General features: G+C 48.0%; 1 protein-coding gene across 4 annotated transcripts in view; it reads left to right on the forward strand.

The window, feature by feature from the left end:
• Positions 1 to 433: 433 nt before the first annotated feature.
• CDAN1 (codanin 1) overlaps positions 434 to 10937 on the forward strand; it is a 61487-nt gene continuing 50983 nt past the window's right edge. For 2 of the 4 annotated variants that reach the window (XM_025215350.1, XM_025215348.1), the window contains exons 1-4: positions 434 to 1223; positions 4395 to 4619; positions 7600 to 7793; positions 8339 to 8455. In XM_025215350.1, the coding sequence (XP_025071135.1) occupies positions 472 to 1223; positions 4395 to 4619; positions 7600 to 7793; positions 8339 to 8455 (1288 nt within the window). In that variant the 5' untranslated portion in view covers positions 434 to 471. The remainder of the gene's footprint in view (positions 1224 to 4394; positions 4620 to 7599; positions 7794 to 8338; positions 8456 to 10937) is intronic. The other 2 variants (XM_025215349.1, XM_025215347.1) reach the window with 2 other exon arrangements.

The following is a 10937-nucleotide window of genomic DNA, read 5'->3' on the forward strand; positions in this document are numbered from 1 at the left end:
ATTGGTGTACAAATGTTCATTCTTACAGCACCCCTATGAGGAAGCAAGTGGTATTAGCAGAGCACTGGGGCGCAAAAAATTACCAACCATATGCATTATGAATTAATTTTGGCTATCAGTGTCTAGTGCCTTACATAAGACACCTAAAAAAGGCCTTATTTGAAACTGCAGATCATCTGTAGTGCTCTTATGCTAATGGGGACATTTGAACAAAACAGGCCCTGCTGATCTGTAATAGGGCAGCCAGATAAACAAAAGCATCCACTGCATATCTGGCCCAAAGTGGACTGAGGACTAGCTGTCAGATCTGGGAAGAGAATCAAGAACTCATCAATCTCGGTAGCTTGCTCTGACTATTAAACACACTTCTTCAAGCTAAAAGTATTAAAAACCTCTAATTACTTTTAATTCATGCCAGCAATTTGAAAGAGAAAAAAAATTATAACCCCTAGTTTTGGATATCTTTCATTAATGCTTTGTCCTCTTTTCTTGCAGGAGAACCATATCCATGAAAAGCTGGTATCTCTTAGTTTGCCTCAGAAAGACTTTGTGCCTTTCTTCTTGAATTTTTTAAGGGAGCAAACCGGTCAGATCCTGACCAATGGGCCTTCCACCCCTGCAAAAACACTGAATTCCAAGGCCCTTGGAAACTCTGCTGGCCATGGGAGCCAAAGGACAGGCTCAGAAAGGAGGGCAGGAAACACAACAGGGTCAAGCAGCAGCCGAATGCAGCTCTTTACCCAAAAAGGCTCTGCTAACTCCTGTTCCCCAGATACCAGCTTTGCTCCTTCTGCTGTGTCAGGTGGCTCTCCTGCATTTACTGGATCAAACCTGTCTAGCCCCAGCAGTGATTTCCCTAGTGTGGTCTCCAATGTGAGCCCAGGCTTTGGTTGCAGCCCTGTATTTAACCACAGTGAGAGGCGCTCAGCTCAGAAGGCCAACTTGGGGAGCTTTTTTGTGGCCATGCCAGAAGTTCAGCCGACAAGGCGAGGCAGAAGAAAGGGCAACAGCTCCACCAGTACCTCTAGCCGGCAGGTGGCTCGGGATCTTGGACGATGTCTTGCTGATGAGGAGGATGGGAAGAGTGATAACACTTCATGGAGTGGAGGGAGGAAGAAGCGCAATGAAGTGTTGGGTGTCTCTGCCAGTTCCCCACCTGATCAGCTGAACCTCAACAACTTGGAGGAGTTCCCACCCATGTGCGCTTCTTCTGGCTTCACAAAGTAAGAGCATCATTATTAACTGCTGGTCTATTTAGAAAAATAGGACAGGCTGTTTTCTGGGAGAGCTGAGACTATTGTCATAAACATTTGAATACAAAGGATGCCATATCTGAAAATCAGGCCTCTGGAGTGTTTCACTTTTGAAAATATTAGGTGTCTGTAATGTATAGGTGTCTGGCACTTGGAGACCTTTATCTTGGGAAAACATCTTCAGGTTAATTCCTGGGATTTAGGGTTTCATGAGGAGGAGGAGGGATGATCTCTGCAAGATGGGTTTGCCTAGGAGGGTTTGCTGAATTTCTGATTCAAATAATAAGTTCCAAGTAGAGATGCACTGATATATTGGTCCATATTGGATTGGCACTGATAAAAGGAAAATTGACGTTATCGGCAGTCGGCTTTTTTTGGCCAGTATAGCCAATAATGTCTGATAAATGCTGTGTGCTCGTGTGCAGACACATGCATGCATGTGGCCAGGAATGCAGCCTGGCAGCTTGTAGAGCAGCATCTGGCTGGTAAGTTTGGGGGAATGGGGGGGAAGGGGCAAGTGGGTGCAGATCAAGGCCCCCAGGGTGAGCGAGGGATGGGGCAGGGGCAGGAGCTGACCAGCTGAGGCGGTGCATGGGACATAACTGGGAGACCCGTCTGGAGGGAGTGGAGGGCAACTCCCAGCCATTGGGCACACCTGTGGGGGAGGCATGGGGGGTACATGCCCCCCCCCCCCCCCCCAGATTTGTGTGCGGGGCAATGGTGGGCTGTGGGCTTAGGGCCAGGGCCTGCGCCAGCCTCTTCCCAGTGGGCGGGCTGGGCCGGGGCTGCATGTGCGGGAATTTTGGAGTAGCCATAGCCCAGTGCCACCTGTCATGCCCCTCCTTGCCCAGGCCCCCTGCTGGGAAGTGGCCAGTGCAGCCTCTGGCCCCGTGTTGGCAGTGGGCAGCCTACCCTTGCCCCATGCACAAATCCAGGGGGTACATGCTCTCTGTTCCTCCCCGGCGGTATCCACAGTGCCCAGGAGCTGCACCCCCCAGATGAGCCTCCTGCAGCTCCGTCCTGTGCTGGCTGGGCAGCACCTGCTGCTGCCTCATACCCTCCCTCACTGTGGGGCCTCAGTCTGCCCCCCCACACCCCTTCTCCACCACAGATTTACCGGCTGGATGCTGGTCTTCAAGCTGCTGGGCTGCGTACCGGCAATTGGATCGGTATTGGCTGATATGGTTGATTAATAATTGTCCATCAGAATTGGCCAAAAGATCTTTTATCGGTTGTACCCCTAGTTCCAAGCTATTAAGACAGTGACTGATATGAAAAGTGTGAAGACAGGTCAAATATAACTGTGAAATAGCAGTGCTAAGTAGTCTCATGAGGTCTGTGGCAGCTAATGTACATCAGGCAGCATATTCATTCCAGAAAAGAGAAGTAAGGTAGAAAGCAATAAATTCATCCTTATATTTCTGGTATGTTTTCAAAGACAGTGTTATATAAATCTTGGTGCTGAACCTTTTCCCAAAGCCTTGCTGCAATTTGTCTTATGCTGCACATCCACCTTGTGAATGTAGGTAAATGCTGTTTTATGAGAAAATTAAACTGAGAGAATTTATGCACAGAAAAATTCAAAATTACGTGCAGAAAAATTCAAAATTATGCAAAACGAATTACATTTTTTTTACATTGCATCTTATATCCTTAATATTTGTGCCAAAACCCCCATCTGTGTGGGTGTGGGCCCCCTGACACGTGTCTGTCCCACCCCTCCCTCCCCCCGTGGTGCACAGCCCCTACTGCCAGTGGCATCAGCAGCAGCAGGCAGTCGGAACTCAGGGTGCACATGGCTGTGGTAGGCAGAGTCACCTAACAGTGCACAGCTCTGGCTGAGTCCCGAGGGCTGCAGTGGCAGCATGGAGCCAGCCCAGCCCTGCCCATTGGCGCACACCTTCGGACCAGACTGGGCTGGCTCCATGCAAGCACATGGGGCTTGTGGTGGGAGCTGTGCACCATCAGGCCAGACAGGCTCCGAGTCTTCACATGTGGCTTCCAGTACTTCGATGGGAAGTGGCACATGGAGACACGGAGTCAGGTGCTATAGGACCATGTGGGCTCCATGCCTTCATGTTCAGCTTCCTGCTGGAGTGCTGGAAGCCCCACATTGAGGCACGGAGGCAGGCTGGCCTGGTCCAATAGCCTGTGGCTGCTACCTGCAGTGCTGCAAGGTCCACGTGCTGGTACAGAGCCTGCCTGGTCTGGCTTGAAGGCACATGCCAGCAGGCTGGGCTGGGCTGGGCTGAGCAGACTCCATGCTGACACGTGCTACTCCTGGGACTCAGTCCCACATGCTACTGGGAGTGCTCTGCCTGCCACGGCCATGAGCACCCCCAAGGCCCACCTTCTGTTGCTGCTGGCAGATGTGTGATGGTGGGCCCTTGCCCACCCACAATCTCCACGTGCACACCCCCACTTCCTGCAGGCAGGAGCTCCCCTACCTACTCACCAGTGGCTTGCCACCGTGCTTGGTGCCTCCATATGGGGCTCCCAGCTGGAGTATTGGGAGCCCCATGGAGGCACAGAGCCTGCCTGAGTTAAATTATGCAAAATTGTGCAATCGTGGGGTCATACGTTTTATGTGCATAATTGCGCAGGCGCAGAATTGGATAATTCCCTGGGGTGTACGTAATACAAAGCAGGTAAGACCTCAGGAGCCCTGACTCCCACTAACCCACTTTGACTCCTTGGTCACATTTGCATGAATGTTTTAGGATGTTTTAGAAACAGATGATGAACTGAGCCTCTGAAACTTGGCATATCCTAATTTATGAGTCTGATGATTTGTTTGGGCTGAACAGTGTTGATAAGCTCAGTGATACCATTTATCATCTGCTTTCCACTACAGTGATTATAGTTAGTTATTTTTACATCAGCATGGTGAAGTAGCAGGAAATGCATCATATTTCAACAGGACCATTATAATACCTGTTTGCTGGATACCTACTCTGTTATTAACTGGGATAAAGTCAATGACTGCTAGATGAAGTTACAAATATGCTCCATCCTGTTTTTCTCCTTCCTTGTCAGTTTTATGCTGGCATCAAAATTGTGGTAGTCTCATGGATTTGATTCTTGTACTTTGATTCTTACACTTTATTTAAATGGAAGCCTCTTTTTTTAAAATTCTTTCAGCAAAAGTAAGCCATCAAGACGAATTAACCCCACTCCAGTGAGTATTGAGCGCCCGCTCTCTAAACCCAAGATGTGCTTCACTTCTACACCAGTCAGCCAATCTCCAGCTGCTCGGTTTCCATCTGGAGCAAGTCATGAAGCCTTTGTGACCATCCAGGAAGGAAATGTTGCTTCCACTGCAGGGAGCAGCCTTCAAGAGGAGAGAGAGATGCTGAAAAAAGAACGGTACAAGCAGGGGCGGTGACAGATTTGCAGTTCCTAGTTCTCATTTGCATAGATGTTGCTAATATAGAAGGCTGAGCTGAATAAAAAGTATCCAAAGCAGGCTGCAGTTGTTCAAGCAAAAATTGATGTAAAAGTGAATGTTGCAGTTACACCTCATTGCCTCTGTAAAGGTTTTGTGCTCCAAATTATACCCTCAGGCATGTCTGTGATCCTCTTGTCTTCCAGTGCAAGTCTACTGAAAGCCAGTTGGTTTATACAGGTGTAACAGGGAGTCTTGTGTTAGGGCAGTGTGATTGCATATGTGAGAGTAAGGGCATAAATTACCTTGTAGCAACTTTATTCATTTTGGTAATGTGTGAGAAGCATGACTCAGGATTTGCGAGTCAGGCATACAAAAAACAATTCTTACTTCTTTTTTTTACAAACCAAATAAATTAAGTTTGGAGTTTTGGAACAAAGTGGAAGGATTTTCTAGTGGAAGGAGGAAAGTGAAAGGATTTTCTAGCACGCACTGAGTAATGATGTGAGAGTTGGTTCCTAGTTCAGTCTCTCTTATGATTTGCTGTGTGACACTTGCCTTTACTGAGGGACAGTAAAGTGGAACATAGTAGTATTCCCTGGGGTGGGGTGTTTGGAGGATTAATGCTTCTAAGTTTTGTTTGAAAAGCCATTATTTACAGGAGTTTAAAAAAACCCATCAGCATTCTGCATAAACTGAGTTGGCAGACTCCTTAGGGAGGGGCACACCTGAACAGCTACCTAATGTATCAGATGGTGTCCCATCTCCCCCTCACCCCCCCATTCTTCTTTTTAGATTGCAGATTCAGTAGGATCCTATTATAAGGACTGATTTGTACAACCAGCTTCCCCTCTTTGTTTTTTTAAGTTGAAAGGATGATTGCATGTGGATCCATGAAATATGGGACTTTTCAAAGGCAAACATGCAGAAATGTTCATTTTGAATGGATGGAATGAGTCTGATTGGACATCTAGAGTGAAATTTTGGGCCTAGTGAAGTTAATTGGGTAAGAATTTGTTTCTTGAGGGCCAAACCTTTGTCCCATTTAACCTTGCAGCTTACTTAAATAAGCCCCGGATTTGGCCCATAATAGTGAAACAGATCTGTTGAGTTCTGAGTATGTCTGAGTTCAGGAAACTGGACTTGATAGCCCAGGCAGCCCCTTCCAGCCCTTTAGTTCTCTGACTGACTGTAATTTACCTTCCTATTTAGGTTTTGGACTTTAAGCATGGACTAAAAGTCTGACCTTGAATTGGCCTTTAAAGCCTTCTTAAAATCTCTTCGAGGCTGGTTACTACAACTGAAATACTAGTAAACAGTAACAAACAAAGAAAATGAAATTCAAGCCCTAGGTAAATGACTAAAGTGCAACTAAATGGAATTAAATCTATTTAATTTATGCCTGAATTTGGTTGGTTCATTGTCTTTGCTGGAAGATGGCTTTTTAGAAAGTAATTTGCACCTCTGGGTATGAGGTCCTTGCACTAGCTAGTGCAGGATAGCAGAAAAATGCCTCTGAAATGCACCTAATTCAGTTTCACAGCATTTTCTCAGTGTGTCCTTTAGTGTGTGGGTTAAATGGACTTTGAGATGGGATAATACATTATACTCTTTCAGGTGTGAATGTTCCATTTCCTTCTAAGATGGTAGTCAGATATTTAATTTCTGTTATTTTCTTTAAACATCTTAACTTTTTGTGAGCTGTTCTGAATGTTGTTGCACTTTGAACAGAAGTTTTGGTGAACTGTTCACATTGATGTGGATGCCTTCTTCCTGAGTGTGCACAGCAAATTTAGAAACTAGCATGGTTTGCGACTAATTCATTCCTTACAGCTTTGACTACCTTGCATTTATCAGTTTACATTTCACCCACCGTTGCATTCCCAGTTCATCTGGCTGTTATCCCCTTACTTTTATTTAGATTTGTCACGACTTATCTGCAATTCTGCTGCCATAGGCAACGCATAGGGGGGCATGTACTCCCCGTGAGAGTGGCCGCTACTGGCTTCTGCAGGCAGTCACCGTCCTGCCCCCTGCTTGCTGCTGACGCAGTTGCCAGCGGCTGCAGGTAGTCCCTGCTTGCCATTCACTGCCCCCCCGCGCCCGCGCACGCACCCCCCCCGGCCTCTTTCCACTGACACTGCCTGCAGGCAATCCCCTCTCAGCCCATCCTTGCTGCCAACGTCACTGCGGCTGCCTGTGGGCGGTCTCTGCTCACTGCTGCCACTGCCTGCAGGTGGTCGCCATGCCCCCCCAGCCTTAGGAGGCACACGTCGTTCATGTCTGCTGCATTACTGTAAACAGAGCCTTGTTTTCACAGGCTTTGCAAAGTATTTGGGCATCAAAATATTATAGAATTTGAACCTAGGAAAAGAGTTTTGGCATCTCCTGTCTTAAGAACTTGATACCCTTTGTAAATATTAAGGAGCTTAGCGTCACATAATTTGGTAGGTATTGTTCCCATTTTAGAAGATAGGAGGCTATACCACAAAGAGATTGAATAACTGGATTTAGATGACTTGCTGAATCAGTGGCAGAATTGGAATTGGATGCAGTTTCTGTTGACTTCCAGTTCTGTGCCTTAACTCAGTGTTTCCCAACCAGTGCGCCATCAGAAATGAACAGGTGTGCTGTGAATTTTTGCCATGGCAATGAGCTACAATAGGGATGGGGATGGGGAATGCCTTAACAGGTGTGCTGCAGAAAAATTTTATTAACACAGGTGTGCCTTGGGCTGGAAAAGGTTGGGATACACTGCCTTAACTATAAAAGAGTCTTTTCTCATTAAGTAGGAGATTAATTTATTCAGCAATTTGACCCCTTACCCTCTATGGAAACTCATTTATATTCTGTAAATGACACAATCAGTTTATACAGGTATCCCATAAAACCAGATCTTTCTGTCTAGATTCTTGTGATGTCATTCCAAGTTCCTTTGTATTTGTTGGCTTTGACTTTCAGATGCAAGTTGCTGCACCAGGCTTCTTCTCCTGCATGCCTGTCTCTGGAGCCCAGCACTCCTACCAAGCTTAGCTACACTCGAAATGCAAGCCTCCCTCCTGAGGGCCATCTGATGACCTGTGCATATCTCAGTAAGGTCTCCTGCAAAAAGCAACTAGATCAGCTGGCCTTGCTTTATTCATCTTGTATAGCAGGTGAAGAACTATGGAATGAGGAGACTGACTTTTCTGTGTTCTTTCAGTTTGAGTCTGTCTGGAGAAATGAATTTGTGTAATGTCATCTTCACATTATTTTTTAGGGTCCACTACAGGCTTAATGCAAAGGGGTGCCACTTAGAGAGCAAAAACACTCCATTCATTCCTTCTCAGGCAAAAGCCTAGGAAAAAAGATGGGCTTTACGCAGTTCTTTGATTCTCACTGGGCTCAAGTTACTGTGGTGCAGTTGTGGAAAGAAGTTCCAGAACTAAAGATTTCTTTTCAGATAGTACTAAGATGCTACATTATAGATAATTTGAAAAATCTTATGGCTTACTGTTGGGGAGAATGGAGGTACTAAGTTTACCCAGACAACATGCATGCTATGCCTATGTATTGGGACTAGGGCAGTGAGGAGGTTTTCAGCTGATCCTTTCATGTATCAGGCACTATTGGATGCTTGAGGTTTGGTTAGCCATCTCTTGGTTTATTGAAACAGGCCAGTGCTGAGTGTTTAGTTGTTATCTCATATGTTCTCTTCCAGAAAACCTGGTTCCGAATATCTTCCTGGAGCTCTTTTTTGTTCTGCAGCTGCTAACATCCAGGGGAATATCTGCAGAAGATGGAGAGAGTGATCTGGAATTCAATCAAGGATGTAAAGGTCAGCAACAGTTTTGAATGAAGAGGTTGATTCCTGCAACACTAACGGGGTACATAGCACATCACTTTTAACTTAAGGAGTTCACATCCTGCTCAGGGGAGTTAGTGGCTGGAAATCATTACCACTGGAGTCTTCTGAGGCTTACACGCAGTGAATTGTTACACTCTGTATCACTCAGTATGACGCACCAAGTCATCAGTGAATGAATACATAACTGAAGCTTAGTTGCTACACAGAAGCCAATGGTCATTGTACAAACCTCTTTCTCATACTTGGCAGGTGGGGGGAGAGGGAATCTCAGTATTGGGAGAAGGGAGTATGTTGCTTTACAATTATAGTGCGGGCCTGAAAACATAAGTAAAAGTGGATTGTGGTTCTCCAGCAAATGAGTTTGACATCTTTGTCGTAAATGAATGCATAGAAGTTTTATAGTCCATCCTCACTGTCTTAAAAGGTAGGCTATGTCAGCTTATTGCTACTGTACCAGAGTCCCCCTGTTTATCTCTCAAATTGGATTTTCAGTGAGAAGTGATTCACCAAATTTCTTCCTCATTCACTTTATCCAAGCCACAATTACTTCGAGAATTACTGCAAGTCTAAAGCCAAATTCCACAAGGGCACAGATGCACAGGGACACTTCAGTATCTATGGGATTTGTGTACATGCATTTCTGGCAAATCTGGACAGTACTTGTACACAGTTTGTTCTCTAGTTAAGATGGGCAGAGAATCGCTTCCAGCTAAGACTCTGCATGCTTAACTTCCATTGGTATCACTGGAAATACCATGACTTGTAAAAATGACCTTTGAAAGGAGCCTTTTATCTTAGGTTACTACTTAAGGAGAAGAGCTGGTTAGGAACTTTCTGATAGAACTTTTCAGAGAGAGCCAGTTTTTCAAAGCTAAAACTTCTGTCAACACTGGTATACTCCTATGATCAAAACCAAGAACGATGGCAAGCAAGCATCAGCCTAGATTAACCCAGCAGTTGGGGCATTTATCTGGGATGTAGGAGACCCAACTTTAAACCAGGAATTTTAATTTGTCTTTAAGTACCCTACCTCTTAGATTATGGGGTGAGATGTCTTTAAATCTCTCATATTAGAACTGTTTGATTTTTGTCTAAAAATATATAAATTAGCTGAGAGAGGGTGTGAACATATATTAAAATTACAGCCGTGTGGAATTATACCAATATAAGCTATTTTGACATAATTTGTCTGCATGAATGTATAGCAGGGGTGGGCAATTATTTCAGGTCAGGGCCACTTTACCCAGTTTTGGCACGCTGTCAAGGGCCCCATGGGTAACCCCTTGACAGGTGCCTCGCCCCCTGGTCACCATCTTGGGACCAGTGTCCTAGGGCCAGCACCAGTGGGACCCAAAGCGGGGCACAGGTTGGCAGGGGTCTGTGGAGCCAGGCTGGGGTCCCCCAGCAGGGAGAGGGGGGAGCTGGCCCAGCTCCATAGAGCCCTTTCTGGCTGGGACCCCACACTCCTGCCACCTGGTTCTGGGCCCTGCCAGCATTGGCCCTGGGACACCAGGGCGGGCCCTGTGCTCCCGCTGGTTCCCACACCTGCTCACTCCCAGTGCCCCCCAACCCTGCAGTACAGGCAGGCGTGCAGCATGCAGCCCCGACCGCCTGCTCCCCAGCAGGGAACGAACTGGTGCTGAGTGCAGGGGAAAAGCAGCCCCTTGCCTGCCCCGTGGCCAGTGCTCCATGCTGTAGCCACTCGCAGCCTGTGCAGGGCTCTCCTGAGCAGGCACAGGTGGCCCCACGCAGTCTGCGAGCGGCTGGAGCAGGGGGGCCCGGCCCCGCCCGCCCTCAGCCCCAGCTTGTAACCTGTCCCCGCTGCGAGACTGGGCCCCTGCCCGTCGGGGCTGCACACAGTGGCAGCAGCTGCTTGGCATAGAGGGAGGCGGCCCCCCGCTTGCCGTGCTGGGTGGCGTTTGCTGCTGCTGCCCGGCTGGAGCTCACGCACTGGGCAGCCCAGAGGTGGCGGTGGCAAACACTGCCCAGCGTGGCAAGCAGGGACACTGCAGCTGCTGTCACCATGCGCAGCCCTGATGGACAAGCCTGGAGCCAGCGTGAGACCCATGCTGGCAGCGGGGGCGGGTTACAAGCTGGTGCTGAGCACAGGAAAAAGCGGTCCTGCCTCCGCCCTGTGGCTAGTGCCCCATGCTGCAGCTGCTCACAGCTCGCGTGGGGCTGGCTGTGCCTGCTCAGGACAGCTCCACGTGGGTGCAGCAGCGAGCACCAACCACAGGGCAGGGGAGGGGCTGCTTTTCCCCCATGCTCAGCACCAGCTCATTCCCTGCTGGGGAGCATGGGGCCGGGGCTGCACGCTCCCCCCCGCCTGTACCACGGGGCAGGAGGGCATTGGAAGTGAGCAGGTGCACAGGGCCTACACCAGTGGGGCCCAGAGCAGGGCGGCAGGAGTACAGGGTCCTGGCCAGCAGGGGGTCTATGGAGGCAAGCACGC

This window comes from Alligator sinensis, unplaced genomic scaffold, assembly GCF_000455745.1.
Source record: "Alligator sinensis unplaced genomic scaffold, ASM45574v1 scaffold1581_1, whole genome shotgun sequence".
NCBI classification, from domain to species: Eukaryota; Metazoa; Chordata; order Crocodylia; family Alligatoridae; genus Alligator; species Alligator sinensis.